Below are 16,159 nucleotides of genomic sequence, written 5' to 3' on the forward strand. Positions count from 1 at the left end.
CACGGAGGGGGAGAGAGGGAGAAACAAACTTCCTCAATGTATCAACCAAAACTTTCCGCTACAGGGCTGTCAATGTGCGTTTCAGCCTCACAGTCTGGTGTGCGTGGTCCACCTCGGCCCCTAGGCTTTGCACCCTCCTTGTTGCTGTTGCTGTTGCTGTTTGAAGGACAATGGCAAGGGGCACGGTGGGGAGGGTCCCCTGGCTTTTGGAGCTTGGCCTCCTGTGGGACTCTGGCCCAAGAAGGCATCTGTTGAGGTGCTCAAGAGGGGGCCCTGGCCCTGGGCTCATCCTCACCCTTGTGTCAGTAGTCATTTCCTCACTGCCCACCCCCCAGGATCAACTTGGCAGGCTCGGAGCCCTCCATGGTGCAGGCAGCCCTGGGGCAGTTGATACAGCTCTTCTGCCCCACTGATGCCTCCCTGGAATCCCAGGCTGGGTGGCAGAAGGATGGCCAGCCCATCTCCTCTGACAGGTATGGGTTACCTCTGGCGCAGTGAGTCTTTCCCAACAGCAGTCCCAGAGGGTGAGCGGGCTCAAGAGCGCTGTCTCCGCTCCTCCTCTGGTCAGGCACCAGCTGCAGTCTGACGGCTCCCTGGTCATCAGCCCCCTGCGGGCAGAGGATGCTGGCATCTATACCTGTGGCGGCAACAGGCCTGGCCATGCTTCCCGGAAGATCCAGCTTCACGTCACAGGTCCCTGTTCCCGCCCGGGCCCCCGTGTGGGAGGGATTGGGTGGGAGCATCTGGGCCACCCCTACACTATACACTCCAGGGGCCACTCTGGGGCCCTAATTTCTCCACAAGTCCACACTGGCCTCATGGCCACCCTTCCAGTCCTATCTCCTAGCACTCACTCTTGGCTTTTCCTGACCTCATGACAGGGGCTGACATAGCAGTGCCATCTGAGACTGAGCCAAGGCACTTCTCTGGGACCAGGGACCCAGCCCGAGGCCAAGGTCCTCGGGACTCCGTCCTAGGGGGACGTGCGGTAGTCCCCTCTCCACAGCCACGACCTGCAACCAGGTAACAGCTCAGCAGTGTCGTCTCCCGCTGAGCCAGGGCCCAGGGTCCCTTCGGTGAGAGAAGGGGTCTGCTGTGACCAGGCTTTCCTGGGCTCTGAAGCGAGGATGAGAAAATCAGGACTCCCTGAGCTGGGCCCGAGGGCAGGAGGGGGGCCCCTCACCCCTAAGCAGCTGGGCAGGGAAGGGGTGCCCAGAGCTGGCCTCGAGGATCAGCTCTGTTTTCAGAGGAGATGGGGAGGGTTGAGGGGGGTCCTAAGTCAAGGGCCTGGTGAGAAAGTCAGGGTGGCTTTCAGGCCTTCCTCCCTTTGTGGATGGTGTCCCAAACAGAGCAAAGGGCTGATTTTAGAACACTGACTCTGGAGAGGGAGAAGGGGAGGCAGTGACGAGGGCCCCTCAAGGCTGTCGGCTTGTCTTGCAGGCTGCGTCTGGATGGGACCCAGCCTGGGGTGGTGGATGCCAGTCCAGGCCAGCGGGTCCGCCTGAGCTGCCGCTCTGAAGGCTTCCCACCCCCAGTCATCGAGTGGCAGAGGGATGGGCAGCCCGTCGCCTCCCCCAGGTCTGTCCAGCACCTTTTCCTGCTGCTCATCCGCCTGCAGCCCCCAGCCCCACCACTTCCCTCAGCAGCCTGGAGAGATGGAGCTGAGGCGCAGGGCTCGGGGTGGGAGAACGTTTGGGTCCCTCCTGAGTGTGGCTGGTGGTGGTCAGCAGTTCTGGCTGAGCATAATTGCTGACATTATTGAGCACGTGCTGAACGTGAGGCTGCTTCTGTGTCGTATAATCTGCAAAGGAGCCACATTGAGGCAGGTGCTCCTTTTTCCTCATTTTACACACAGGAACTTAGCATCGCAACCTCATAGAAGGTAGTACCAGGATTTAAACCTTTGATGACAATGAGAAACCAGATTTTTTTTTTCTGATATTGAGAATTTAATCCTGATCCTTCATACTGAGCTATATTCCCAGCCTTTTTAATTTTGAGATAGGGTCTCAATGAGTCGCTAAGTTTCCCAGGATGAGCTTGAACTTGAGACCCTCCTGCCTCAGCCTCCCAAGGTGCTGGTATTTCAAGTCTATACCAGCACACCCAACTGAAACCAGAATTATTTTGTATTGGAAAATTTGATATACACTGAGATTCCATCTTACTCCACAAAAAATGGCTATCATCAAGAACTTAAAATACAACAAATGCTGGCCAGGTTGTAGCAGAAAAAGGAACCCTTCTACATTGTTGGTGAGAGTGTCAACTAATACAGCCGTTATGGAAATTAGTCTGGAGATTCCTCAAAAAACTAAAAATAGATATCCTCTTGACCCAGCTATTCCCTTTCTAAATATCTTCCCCAAAGAGTTAAAGACATCATATTACAGGGATACATGCATACCTATGTTTATAGCAGCACAATTCACAATAGCTAAATCATAGAAGTAGCCTGTATGCCCATCAACAGATGAATGGGTAAAGAAAATGTGTGTGTATATATATATATATGCATATGCACAATGGAGTACTACTCGGCCATAAAGAATAAATTTTAGCAAATCTGTAGGAAAATGGATGTACAAAGGTAAGTGAAATAAATCTGACACAGATTAAATATTGCATGGTTTCTCTTATATGAGAAACCCAAAGTAAAAACAATTGAAAGAACAAAAAAAGCTAATAGAACAGTTGATCTTAAAAGGCAAACATTTTCTAGTAAATTAGAGTGCAGGTAGCTGGAGGGCGTGAGGGACTGAGGCCCAGCAGGTCTCTGGCTCAACCTCACTGGACAGTAGTGGCTGCTCAGACTCTCATCCCTATCTCCCTACTCCTCCCCCATCGCTTGTAGACCCTCACAGCTGGAGCCAATTATTAACTGCTTTGTCCCCAGACACCAGATGCAGCCAGATGGCTCTTTGGTCATCAGCCAAGTGGCTGTAGAAGATGGTGGCTTCTATGCCTGTGTTGCTTTCAATGGGCAGGACCGAGACCAGCGCTGGGTCCAGCTCAGAGTTCTGGGTAAGGTGGGAGTGCTTAGTGAGGCTGATGGCTTCAAGGTTGAGGGTGGGGGCAGGATCTGCGCCATGGCTGACAGTGCTTCCTCTTTATGCCCAGGAGAGCTGACAATCACAGGGTTGCCGCCTAGTGTGACAGTGTCAGAGGGTGACACAGCCAGGCTGCCTTGTGTGGTGGGAGATGAAAGTGTGAACATCAGATGGTCCAGGTAAAACTCTCTTCCCCCCACTGAGAACCAGTTTTGGGGACTTCAGTGGCCTTTAATCCCAGATTAGTTGGTCTTGTATTCATTTCTTCATTCAGCATTTTTTGCCCCTCCTTTCCTGGAATGTGTCAGGACTAGGCTGGGTTCTGGGGATCCTTGGGGTTCCAGGCAGGAGCTGGCCCCGTGTCCCTGTCCCAGGAGCTCCAGACGAGTTCTGCCCTGAGCACTGTCTACATGGAGGGCGAGGCTGCTTTGGTCCAGGGAGGGGAAGCCAGGGGAAGTGGCTTTGGCTGGACTTTAACGACTGGGGGCAAAGGATGTTCTTGTGGGGGAAAGCAACAAGGTGGAAGGTGGTGTTTCAGAGGATTCTGGGATGGGAATGTTCTGCAGGCTCTGGGGAGAGGCAATGGGGCTGCAGAGGTCAGCTGCCTTTTATGTGGCCTTGATGCCCAAAGCCTCATGGCTTCCACTGTCTGCCCTGCACCCTTAGCACTGCCGTTCATCTGAGTTGTCTCTGCCTTCACTGTCTGACTAGAATCCAGCCCCCACTCAGGGACACTACCCTGGCTAAGGCTGTCAACCACTTCCCTATTGCTAACCCCATGGATACTTCTCAGTCCTTACAGGACCTGTAGGGTTCTTCTGCTAGCCACTCGTTCCTTCCTGAAATGCTTGCTTCCCTTGGCTCCAGGAAATGGCTGTCCTTGGTGGTCACAGTGGCTTCACTTCAGACAGCCTTGATGACATGTGCTTCCTGGGGCCCCTCATGCTGATACGCAGATGTGTTTGGACTCTTGGTCTCCAGCCCTTGAACCCAGTGGTTTCTGGTATCTCACAAACACCCCAGATTCCAAATGGTGGAGTCTAACCTCGCCCCAGCCTGGAGTCTCTCCAGGTTGGAGGTAAACCATCCCCACAGTAACCCAGGCCGATTGCTTCTTCTCCTCCACCTCCCACATCTGAGCTTCACCCGAGTCCCTTTATCTCACTGCCTGTGCCATCTACCCCATGTGCACTGAGGCAGCAGCCACTCCCTGGGCGCCGTGCTTCCGTGAATTCCTGTCAGTCCCCGCTTAGCTCAAACCCCTCCATCACCCAAGGCCCTGCTGAGTGCTGCCTGTCACAACTTCCCTTGCTCCCACTCCCAAGTCCCCCACAAACTCCCGTATGGTTGGCCAGCTGCTAGCTGGCTGTCAGGTCTCAGCCAGCAGCATCCTTAGGGAAGGCACCCCACACACCTGTGCCCCTCACCAGCACGCAGAGGCAGCAAGGTGCTCAGCAATTCTGTTGGCTTCCGTGACACAGGGCCCTGTGCACACTGCGTCTGTGTGGGCTGATGTCACTTGTTACTTTGCTTTCATAATGTTCTTCCTTTTTTGTGGGCTTGTCCCCTCTTCCTTGGGTCATCTGTCTGCCCTCAGAGGTAGGTTGGCTCTGGAACGGTCTTTGATGACCTTCTCCCTCATTGTCCCGGGCCTTGTAGGGCCTGAAGACCAGAGGCACTAGGTGATGCCATGTCCTCTCCCCTGCAGGAATGGGGTGCCAGTGCAGGCTGACGGCCGCCGAGTGCACCAGTCCCCAGACGGTACGCTGCTGATCCACAACCTGCGGGCCCGGGACGAAGGATCCTACACCTGCAGCGCCTACCGTGGGAGCCAGGCAGTCAGCCGCAGCACCGAGGTGAAGGTGGCTGCCCCAGGTGAGTAGCCTGTCCGGGATGTGTTCCCCAGGGCATTTCCTCCTCCTCGGGGGCTGGCTGTGAGCTGTGAGAGATGCAGGCTCAGCAGTCTGAGGGGCTTGAGTTTAAATCCTGGCTCACTCTGCCAGTTTCTGGTTGTGATTCAGGGCAAGGAGCTGCACCCTACAGCCTTGCTCTCCTGCTCTGTGGAGTGAGACTGTCCCACACTCTGAGGCTGAGGTGGAGGAAAGGGAACTGCTTGCTGGGCCTGGTAATAGCCTTATCGATGATCAGCACTGTCATTTACTTAGTGATTTATTTCAAAAAATATAACTGGCTGGCATTCCATTATAATACTTGAGGCAAACGGACCACTAAAATCTCCATTCTAATCAGGGTGGCAAAAAGTGGTCCTAAAAAGTACCTCTGTGACCCTGTGAACCTTTAACCCACAAAGAATAGGGCTGGGGCATCATTACCTTTTAACACATGAGAACAAGAGCCCACGCAGACAGGAGCTCAGTATGTTTCCACCAGTCACATACATAGCAGACTAGTGGCCCAGCTGGGCCTGGAACCCAGGTCTTTTGACTCCTCAGTTTATTTATGTATTTTCACTGAACTATCACCCTTGGAGTGGAATTTTACCTGCATTATTCAGTAATTTGATATTTTAGCCTTATATTCTCCAGCTCCTGCTGTTGGTGAGTTTGATTTGTTAAAATATAAGTACTGTATTATAGGGTATTACCATTATGGAAAAAAATGCTGCCAATTAAATGACACCATCTGTTAAGGCTTAGACAAATCTGAGAGATGTGAAAAGTGCATCTTAGAATTGGTGATTTAACATTCACACTCACTAGAGCTGTGTTCATAGAAAGGGAAGGGCCCTGCTGCCCTCTCTCTGTCCTTGGTCCAAGTTCATTGAGGGATGAGAAACTGAGCAGTGCCTTGGGCCAAGCAGCTCGTTCTTACAGAGCTGATGCAGACTTGGGGGAGGGCAGAGGGCTTGGAGGGGCCGGGGCCCTTTCTGCCTGCTTTCTACCTGGCCGTTTCTGCTGTCAGGGCTGCCGGCCATCCGAAGTGCCTCCTACCTGCCAGCTGAGGGGGGAACCGGCCAATGCTAGCGATTGCAGGTGTGACTGAAAGGTGTGAGGGGGACTGAGCTTAGGCAGTGGCTAGGTGAATGTGCACATGTGTAAGAGATGGCCCTGTCCTGGTGAGAGCACTGTATTGCAGGGTCTTATTTTCACCGCTATTGCATCCAGATAATCTCTTTTGTGCACATAACTACCCACCCTTGAGGACCCACCCAGGTTTGTAATTAGCTATAGATGTCTGCATAGGAAATCAGGATTATCAGAAACTTGCTTGGTGATGGTTTGGTTGGGCTCTTGTCCATGTGTGGTCTACCAGGCCGAAGGGATCTGGCAGCACCTGAGTCCCAGACAGGACATGGCCTCAGTCCTTCTCCTGCCCTCTGCTGGGTGAATGGTGCTAGTTCTAGATATTGTGGGGACACCTTGCTTGGCCACAAGCTATCCTCTTCCTCTCTATTCATTCTGATCAGACTGCAAGTGTCTGCTCTCACTAGTTTTTCCAGGATCACAAAGTATGAGGCTGCCTGACTGATGGGTTGTGGGCACCTGGAATTACAATGGTGACATGAGGGTGAGCCTCAGGCTGGTCATGCTCTGGGGCAAGAGACATGGTTCTAATGTGAGGACTTCTTGGTCACTTTGGTTAAGAGTGGAGTGAGGAGTCAGGCATGGTGGCACAGAACTGTAATCCCAGCAGTTGGGAGGCTGAGAGGATCATCATGAGTTCAAGGCCAGCCTGGGCTACATATTGAGACCTTGTCTCAAAAAAGAGCAGAAAATACCAGAGATGAAAGATAGGCTGTCACTCATTTTCTACATGAGAAGGAACTTGCTGTGTTGGGAAAGCTCAAACTCTCCTGCTTTATGGAGTGGCCACAGAGCAAGAGAACAATGATGGCAGGTAAGGCAAGGATAGGCTGACTGTGGCTGGCATTTTTGATCTCTAGTTTTCAAGGCAGATTGTTTTGGGGAAAGAAGGTAGTAGGTGACAAGAGTGTTGATTAGCGTGCTGAGTGCCTACCACAACAGGTCCAGTGCTGCAAGAACCTGATAAAGTTGATAACAAAGTTACAGGTTTTTTAAAATGATGGCTTTTCCATTTGTGTGAATGGCGTTAGCCCTGGTCACGCTAGTAGACCAGACCTGTCTTAAGGCCATTCTCTAGTTAGGTTTGGTCTTTTCACGGTAACTTGTGATGTAACAAGGAGGCTAAGGGCTTTCAGAGCCCTGTGAGGCCTGGCTTTAGGGAAGATGATGCGCAGCCTAAGGCTGGAAGAGCTGCTGCATAGAGACGTTAGCTCAGCACGGCAGCCCAACCCAGATGGAGCAGTGTGGTGCAGCTCCCAGGAAGGTAGAGGGGAGGCAACAAGGGCTGTGTTCTCAGTATACTGCTAACACTAAAATAAAATATAGTCTTAAATATATGCTATTGTATATAAAATAGATTTGTATGTATTACATATAAAGTATAAAAACTACAGATGTGTGTGGTGCTGGGGATGGAATGTAGGGCCTTATAAGTACTAGATGCTAGGCCTGTGTTTCACCTCTGATCTAGCCTTAGCTAGGAACTGCAGGCAGAGCTCTGGGCATTAGAGGAATCCAGGAGTGAAAGGGAGAAGACAATGCAGCTCATGCTGACTCAAATTTTAGGGCCGATCCTAAGTGCTCTTCAGCTCTCAACAGTGAAGGTAGGAGAGAACTTGAAGAGAGAAATGTTTAGCCTTCCAGTCAGTAAATAGCTGGAAGTCTGAGAAGGGCTGTAGCCTAGGCTGAGGCCACAAGTACAAGTAGCAAGAGGACCACTGCATGCCGGGGTAAGGCCAATGGGTGGTGGAAACCCTACCCCTTCTTCTGCTTGTACAGGTGGCAGGTGACTCTCTCACACACTCAGCTGCCTCACCCCTCTTCCCTGTTCTGCAGCAGCGACCGCCCCGTCCAGGGAAGCCGGCAGGGATTGCATTGATCAGCCCGAGTTGGCCAACTGTGACTTGATCCTGCAGGCCCAGCTCTGCAACAATGAGTATTACTCCAGCTTCTGCTGTGCCAGCTGCACCCGCTTCCAGCTGCACGCTCAGCCTGCCCAGCAGCAGGGATAAAGGCTGGTTCTTGCCCCAGTTCTGAAGAATTGAGAAAGAAGACTCTTCCCTGGCCAGCAAAGAAATCGTCCAAAGACAATGCCCTTGAGAAAGCCACCCCGTGTCTCACCTCAGCAGCCACCAGGACCAGCCCCCCTTTGAAGTCCTCAGCAGAGTCCGCATCTCTGACAAAACCCCAGCTGCTGCTGAGTTGCCCAGAATAGCGCAGCCTTTCCTCTGCAACGTCCCTTTACAATTTGTGATGAGTTGAGGATCCCTTATCTGAAATGTGTGGGACTAGAAGTGTTTCAGATTTTGGAATATTTGCAGACTAGGGCTGAGTATCCCTAATCCCCAAAATCAAAAATCCTGAAACACTTCTGTGTCATGTGGGTGTGCACAAATTTTTGGACTTTGGAGTATTTTGGGTTTCAGGTTATGTACAAAAAGGATCAGTTTGGGCCGGGGATTTAGTTCAGTGGTTTCACCGCCTGCTGTGCAAGTGCAAGGACCCGAGTTTGATCCCCGGTACCAAAAAACAAAACCAAACCAAAAAAAGGATCAGTTTTTTTTTTTTTCTTGAGACAGTTTCTCACTATGTAGTTCAGGCTGGCCTTAAAGTCACTATGTAGCCTAGGCTGGCCTCTAACAGCAATCCTCCTGCCTCAGCCTCCTGAGTGCTGGGATTATAGGTATGCACCACGACATCCAGCTAGTTCACTGAATTTTAAAACAAGCTGTCAGGGCTCATCTCATTTATAGGTGAGTGGAGAGGTCTTATACAGGGAATGGCAACTCCTATTGTGTCAGCGAAGTATTCTGTGCTAGAACCAAGTTTCTCAGGACTCTCTCTCCTTTCTAGGTAGGAAATCCCATTGGTGCATAGGGTTAGCAGCATCAAGCTTGTGAAAACTCTGACCAAGGTGGAATGTAGGCCTCATAGGGTGTTGAGATGAAAGAACCACAGTTAGCATCGTCATCTAAGCATGGAAAGCCTGGAAAAGCTGCGCCCGGAGCCCTTCTGAGGCCGACACAGACAGCTGGCTGGCCTGGTCTGCAGAGACGAGGAACCTCTTAAGTAGGAATCTGTAAAGCAGAACAGTTGCTGCTAGAGAGAAATCAGACTGTTACAGATAGCATTAGTGGAACGAGGAACCAGTATGTGTAGGAGGTGGGAACAATGTACTAATAGGGAAGCGGTTTCAGAAATGATGTGAGCTACAGGAAGGAATTCATCTTCCAGAACTTCTGCCTCAACACTGAATTAAGAGACCCAAGATCAATAAGCTTCTCAGTCCCTTTCCACTTTTAGCTTTCTCCAGATCTTGAGAGGTCTGTCTAATAACAAAGGTTATTCTTGCACACAGGAAAGACAGGCATTACAGTGACCAAAGTGCTGAAAGGTGATTTTCATTAGTTACGAACATACGGCTGTAAAAGAGAAATGGTGTCACAAGGAGTGATACTGCTCAGTCTGCTTCAGTCAAAGGAAATATGGGTCAGGGTAGATACCATTTTTCCCCATTTAAACACTGAGAAGCATCCCTTTGCATTTACCAGGGCTGGTTTTGTTTATACAAATTGGAAAGAGCTGCTTTCTTGGACTCTCTGGTTTAATGAAACTACTGGCACATGCTTCCGAAGGTACAGCTAAGATTAGCTCTTTGCAGCTAGCCCTTCTTAGAACTAGTCACAGAATAGTAATAGTAATAGTGATAGTCACAGAGGTGAGGGTATTCAGTCAAGACCAGCAATTCTAACCCTCTTCTATACTGGAAACTTAAAAACCCAACTGAATCATGTGCCCCTTTCTCCTTTTCCTCAAACCCACTAAAATTCTATTTAATTGGTCTGGAGTATAGGCTGGGCATTAGTTTTTTGCTTGGGATTAGGATTTAAATTGAAGTGATTCTCATAGACAGCCAAGTTGAGGGGGACAGCGCCAGTCCTGGGTGCGGCTAAGAAGCTGCCTTTGCATCCAGGTCCTAGGTAAGGTCCATGCTGCTGTTCCAGGCTCCACTTTGAGCAGCAAGCATCTGATTTTAGGCTTTGGTTGATCCTGAATACATCTCTATAAAGGAAAACATGAATTTTAAGGATATAACAGTCACAAAGACTTTCTAGCCACTAAACTAGCAGAGACAGAATAAGCTTTTAAACTTATAAGAGGAAAGAACAGTCCTTCATGGACAAAAGCTTCTACCATGAACATTTATTTTTGTTAAAGCAGATTATAAATTCTCATCAGTACAAATATATATATATAACTTACATCTGATTGTAAGGCCAACATTCAAAAGTAAAAATGAGATGGGATCTCATGTTACCCGAGGTCAAGTGGCTGCAACTGGCAATGGGATAGTCTCACCAAGGGGGCGGCGGGTGGGGGCACACAAAGCTAATAAAACCAAGGTCCTCATCCCCACAAAATGTGGGAACAAACTTTAAAGGACAAGACCCACATTACAAACCAACACAGCAACCTACGTTCCCTTCTGTGAAGATGTCACTATCACCTTAGTGTTAACGGATTAACAAGGAAATTCCAATGATATATAAAAGATAATATGTATTCTCTCTAGAGCATAGACTGATTCCATTAAAATGACAATAGAATTTCAGAGGTTTAAAACCAGGACAATACTGCTTTCATTTTTTAAAAACAACCTAGTGTCTGTTGGTCATAAGCATGATTGTTGTTGCAATGGGCTACTTACAATGATGGCAAACAAGCTAGGGATCGAGCCTGCAACGTCCACCCCTTTTTACTTCAATAAGCATCGATAGATCAATCTTATGTACAATTTCTTACAAATAACGCCTTTACTTTTGGCAAGATTACTTACAACTTTTTAATATTGAGAACTATTTAAAATATTCTAAATGCATAAAAATAAAAGATTTTGGCTTTTGATATATATCTATTTATTCTGTTACTCAAAATGGAAGCTCAGCTTTTATACCCCCCAAGTAGCCCTGCTGGGCAGTTGCTTCTGTGCCTTTCAGGCACCACAGCCTGCCTCCCCTCCCAGCCCGAGCCCAAACCACTCTCTAGGCCATTGTACTGGGAGGAGGCAGGTCAATGGCCTCGAAAATAAAGGGAGATTTGCTTCCGTTTTCTGTTTTATATTCCAGTAGATGTGCTTTGAATAGATTCCTGTTCAGGTACTTCTGCCTCTCTGTTGCCAGAGATTTGTAAGGGGGTGAGAGAGGAAGAGTACAGAGGGCAATATTTTCTCAACTTTAGCCTAACTGTAAGACAGTATTTGATAGGAATGACTTTCTCCATATTTCTCAAGTCACCCCTCACTGCACTCTGTGCCTGGACTTGTTCCTTGGGACCTTTGGGATTAGTGAAAAGTATACTGATCAGGAAGACAAAGTCCCCTTTGACCTCCACCCCCTGCCTTTGCCTAAATACAGTCAAGATACATAAGCCATAGAGATTGCTTAAAGTTCGATTTCAAATGTCTTCTGTAAGTCACTGGAGAAAGGATTGGTAGGGGAGGGATTAGTACGCTGTTTGGACTTGCTTTCTAATGCAGCCCACTGGGCTTCAAAAGGATCTACTGGGCAGGTGCCTGCAGGAAACTCTGTGTGCTTGTCTCCTGAGGCCAACCTGCCATCGTCTACACCATTGAAAGCTGCAGAACCGTTGAGGTGCTGAGCAGGAGGCTTAAAGAAAGGACTGGTGGTGGCGGCACTGCTTGTCTCGTACTGAGGGAATGTCTGCTGCTTGACCAGGCTGGGTGACTGACGGGAGTGAGCGACCTGAGAATGGCCTGCAGTGCCAAACACGTTGGCTACCATCTGGGAGGGGGTGATGCCCACCACAGGCACATTAGGGGCTGGGTAGGGCATCCCGTTGGCCACAGGATAGGACTGGGTAGGGACAAAGGCTGGCTGTAGGGGTGGGACCACACCCACCGGCACAGGCTGAGAGGTGAGGAATGCACTCCCTTGGAAAGGTGGTGATGGCTGAGAGATGGCAGCGGGTGGAGGAGGCTGCAGGACTGGCTGCAGAGGTACAGCAGAGGCCTGGGGCTGCTGGGCCCGGACGCTCTTAGACACTTCTTCTAGCCAGCGGTCAGCCTCTGAGGGAGTGCGTCTATGGCCAGCCTGGAGGAGATCTGGAGAGGATGGGCCCCACTCGGTGCCTGGAACCAGCAAGATGGAGAGAGAGAAGAGTGAGTGATTTCTTTCCTCACCTCATAACCTTAGTTATTTGAATGATCCTAACATGTGGAACAAGTTCTCCTAATAGAATGTTCTGTGGCTTTGATAGGTGAGAGGAAAAATATTGCATTGCCAGCTAAGGAGATTTTGTGGTAGGACAAAGAGAACCTGTCAGACCATGCTGCTGCCTCAGCCATGTCAAGGAGCTGTTTAAAATGCCTCAAATGCACTGAACTAAGGCAGCTGGCTAGTGTCAGAAACCCCTCCTTGTCCCAATGGCTTCTGGACAGTATGGAAACTATGCACATGCTTCACAGTGCTCAAGGGCTTCACTCTAACAGGGCAAAAATAGAAGAACCAGTGATCTGGGCATACCGTGCTGGCCCCTGCCTGGTTTCCAGACATATGGTGCTTTTCTGGTGAATGATTACTACTAATTTAAAATGTCTTATAGTTACAGAAAAACTAGTAAATACAGAAAACCACTGCCTTGTGGGAGGCAAGGTTCCTTCTTCCTATAGGCATGTCTGTCCATTGCCAAATCCAGGGATGGATTCCCTGGGGCGGGGCTCAGGAATCTGCATTTCATAAAAAGCTCTATGTTTTCTCCTCCTTCACCATCCTGTCCAGGAGATAACATACTTTTCTTAAAAAGGATTCTTCTCTAGTTTCCACTCAGGTAACTGCCTGGTTTTAGAACCAGGGTCACTTATCTGATCCCAGAATCCTCACCACCATCTGTGGCCACCTTACCCGGATGTGTGGCTGCAATTTCCTTGTTAGCAGCATCAGGGGCATGGGCCCAAGGGTTGGTTTCACGCACAGGCATTGCTATGGGTGCTAGAGCAGTATGGGCTGGCTTAGCAGAAAGCACATGGAAGGCTGAGTCACTGCCATTAGCTACAATGGGAGCAGACAACATCAATGGAGTTAATTCATGCAAGATGCACAAGTGACATCATGGAGCTGGGTGAGTCAGGCCAGCAACACTAGTGGAAGAGATAAGACAAGATGGTTGATGATAGGACAACCATGTTATCTTGGAATGGATACACAGACCTTTGGCAAAGAAGGAATCAGAGATTATAACTGAAATGATTTTAGTGATAAAGTCAAATGACTGTTTTGGGAAAATTTGTGTACAGGGAGAAGGAAATGAAGCCTTTAAAACTTTTCAAATTAAGTTGAATAAAGCTGCTCTTATAAGCAGCACAAAAACCTAGCTATTCTAGATATAATTTAGCCTTTGGCTTAACAAGTAGATAAGGCATTTCTTTTTTCTAACTCATCCAAAAGTAAAAATATCAATAACAATAATGGTTAAATAAAATATTTCCTTATTATGTGCTGGGCACTAGGCTAACAGTATTTTATGTGCATTATCTCATTTAATTTCCTCAAAAACCCCATAAGATTGGCATGTAGGACCACTGGGAGATAAGTTCTCAGACATTCTGCAGATGACTAAAACCTTAGAAAGAACCCAACCCTGTATATACTATGCTTTTTCTTATACATACCTACAATAACGTTTCATTTATAAATTAGGCATGTTGAGATTAATAACAATAAAAAAGAATAACCGTAATAATATACTGTAATACAAATTATTTAAAATATATGAATTATCTATTTCTGGAATTTTCTATTTAACATTTTAAGATAGTAGTGGACTATGAATAACTGATACCTTGGAAAGGGAAACCATGAATAAGGGTGAACTACTATATTATATATTTCCATGTAAAAGATGAGAAATCAAACTTGGTACATTTTCATTTGCTTAGTAAACTTATAATTTTATCTTTTTTGATTTTCCTATACTTGCAATGTTCATAATAACTCAAAGTGCTTATTTTTCCTCATCTCTATTAAAATCTCCTAACCCTGTTCCTTTTACTCCAGAAATCTTTATCAGTCTCCACTCTTTATCCCTCTATCATACTTAATATGGTGCAGACAAGCATCTCCCCTTGCCTCATAATATAAAACTCTGTTTAGGACTGAGCAACCATGCCTACGGTGTTGGTAACATCTACCCAGGTCCTATCTAAAAAATGATCTATCTATAGACTGGGATTTCCTTAAAAGGCAAGGAAAGGACTATGTTCTATTCAGTTCCCTATACCCAGGGTCTTATTCACAGGCACGATCAGTAGAATGTAATGGGTGCTATATTCAGAAAGATCTGCATTTAAATCCTGGCTGTATAATTCAGGCAGTTACTTAACCTCTCTGAGCATTGTTTTTTTAATCTGTACTCCCTACCTCAAAGGGTTGTTGTGGAATTAAATAAGATAATGCATGAATACTCAACCACAATCTTGGCACTGTGTTAAGTGCTTAATATACTGTGCTTATCCCCATTATAACTAGTATTATAAATATGTTAGATAAGATAAAAGGCTACTTGGTGACACGAAAAACACCAAGGTTTGGTGTGAAGGAAGGAGGAGAGAAGAGGAGAAGAGAACAAAAGAGAAGAGAGAGACAGACTCTCCTGGAGTCAAAGGGTACAGCAGCATCCTCCAATAGGAGGAGGGTTCTGTCTACAGAGCACAACTTTTTCTGAGCTCTCTTTCAAAGAAGAATGAAAAAAGGGGAATTATAGGAACTCAAATTAGGAGTCCTCAATTTGAATTACATTCTTTGTTGATCTAAGTCAATGCCAACTATTAATTCAACATCTCTGAAAAAACAATTTGTAGTAAGTCTTCAATTGCCAAAGCAAATTTTAGGACATTTGTTATCGATGAACTAGAGAGCCAAAAGAAGTGCCTTTTATGAACCTCTATGACAGGACAGAGACTAGGTGTGTCCAGGCTTCTCAACCTGGGTACTGATATTTTAGGTCTGATAATTCTTTTTTTTTTTTTTAGTACCGGGGATTCAACTCCAATCCTTGCGCTTGTGGGGCAGGCAGTGGAACCACTGAGCTAAATCCCCGGCCCTTGGGTCTGATAATTCTTTATTGTGGGTGCTGTCCTATGCTTTGAAGGAGGTTTGGGAGTATCCCTGGCCTCTATCAGCAAAAACAACCCTCACCCCAACTTGTCTTTGAAACCCCAAAATGTCTCCATACAATGAATGCCAAACTTTCCCTGAGGGGGCAAAACTGTACCAGGTTGAGAACCACTATGCTAGAATCAATCCTAATGACTGTTGCTTCTGGAAAACTGGCTGGACACTCTGACACTTAACTGTCAAGTGGCAAGTCAAGCAGTGGATTGGGGTTACAGAATCTCCTACTAGCGGGGACAAAAGACAGGCACATGCATGAAAAATGATGAATGCAGACAGCTTAGGAAACAGGAAGGGAAACAAAGCACAAAGACACTGCTTAATAGGGAAACCAGTGAATCTAAGACATTGATGATAATGGGTTTGCCCAGCTCTTGGGAAGCTGAGGATGCCAACTTATGGTGTCCAGTGAAATAAGAGCACTATTTTAAAAGAGAAAAGCAGAGCAGGTCCAGGGGCACTGACCTTGGAAGGCAGGTGACTGTGATGCCACCACTGTCACTGGTTTGGTCATTGGGGCAGATGAGAAGGGGTCTTCAGAGGGTGTGCTGAAGGCATTGGTGATCTGTGAGCATAGGGAGCTGATGCTCTCTGCTTCTCCTTCTACCTCTGGCACTGTAAGGCAGACAGAAAATGGTTCCAGACAGAAAAATGGAATAGTCCTGAACTGTGACAGTATGACACCAGCAGGCATTTTATGCTGTATCTTTTTGTGGAAGGAAAAGGCTCAACTATCTGATGGGGTTATAAAAGAAGTTTCCAGGCCCGGGATTTAGGTCAGTGGTGCCGCCAATTGCCTTGCAAGCACAAGCTCCTGAGTTCAATCCCTGGTACGAAAAAAAAAGTTTCCAAAAATTTACTACCATTTCATTGGCTT

At 47.6% G+C, this 16,159-nt stretch overlaps 2 protein-coding genes across 49 annotated transcripts in view; one reads left to right on the forward strand and one right to left on the reverse strand.

Moving 5' to 3' along the window:
* Papln (papilin, proteoglycan like sulfated glycoprotein) overlaps positions 1–16,159 on the forward strand; it is an 85,898-nt gene that overhangs the window by 45,384 nt on the left and 24,355 nt on the right. For 11 of the 17 annotated variants that reach the window (XM_087195360.1, XM_087195359.1, XM_087195367.1 and 8 more), the window contains 7 exons: positions 336–473; positions 569–693; positions 882–1,023; positions 1,441–1,578; positions 2,897–3,024; positions 3,121–3,229; positions 4,759–4,925. In XM_087195360.1, the coding sequence (XP_087051486.1) occupies positions 336–473; positions 569–693; positions 882–1,023; positions 1,441–1,578; positions 2,897–3,024; positions 3,121–3,229; positions 4,759–4,925 (947 nt within the window). Of the gene's footprint in view, positions 1–335; positions 474–568; positions 694–881; positions 1,024–1,440; positions 1,579–2,896; positions 3,025–3,120; positions 3,230–4,758; positions 4,926–7,873; positions 7,900–7,930; positions 11,000–16,159 lie in introns of those variants that run through there. The other 6 variants (XM_013067382.3, XM_087195370.1, XM_087195373.1 and 3 more) reach the window with 4 other exon arrangements.
* The window catches only part of Numb (NUMB endocytic adaptor protein), a 149,800-nt gene continuing 142,355 nt past the window's right edge, over positions 8,715–16,159 (reverse strand). For 23 of the 32 annotated variants that reach the window (XM_087195392.1, XM_087195379.1, XM_087195377.1 and 20 more), the window contains 3 exons: positions 15,748–15,897; positions 13,015–13,161; positions 10,283–12,242 (listed from right to left, as the gene is read on the reverse strand). In XM_087195392.1, coding sequence (XP_087051518.1) covers positions 11,536–12,242; positions 13,015–13,161; positions 15,748–15,897 — 1,004 coding nt within the window. In that variant the 3' untranslated portion in view covers positions 10,283–11,535. Of the gene's footprint in view, positions 10,157–10,282; positions 12,243–13,014; positions 13,162–15,747; positions 15,898–16,159 lie in introns of those variants that run through there. The other 9 variants (XM_087195384.1, XM_087195388.1, XM_087195394.1 and 6 more) reach the window with 2 other exon arrangements.

The sequence above is a fragment of the Heterocephalus glaber genome, unplaced genomic scaffold (assembly GCF_053883595.1).
Source record: "Heterocephalus glaber isolate CG9 unplaced genomic scaffold, H.glaber_assembly_v1.0 deba00001608, whole genome shotgun sequence".
In the NCBI taxonomy this organism is placed as follows: Eukaryota; Metazoa; Chordata; class Mammalia; order Rodentia; family Bathyergidae; genus Heterocephalus; species Heterocephalus glaber.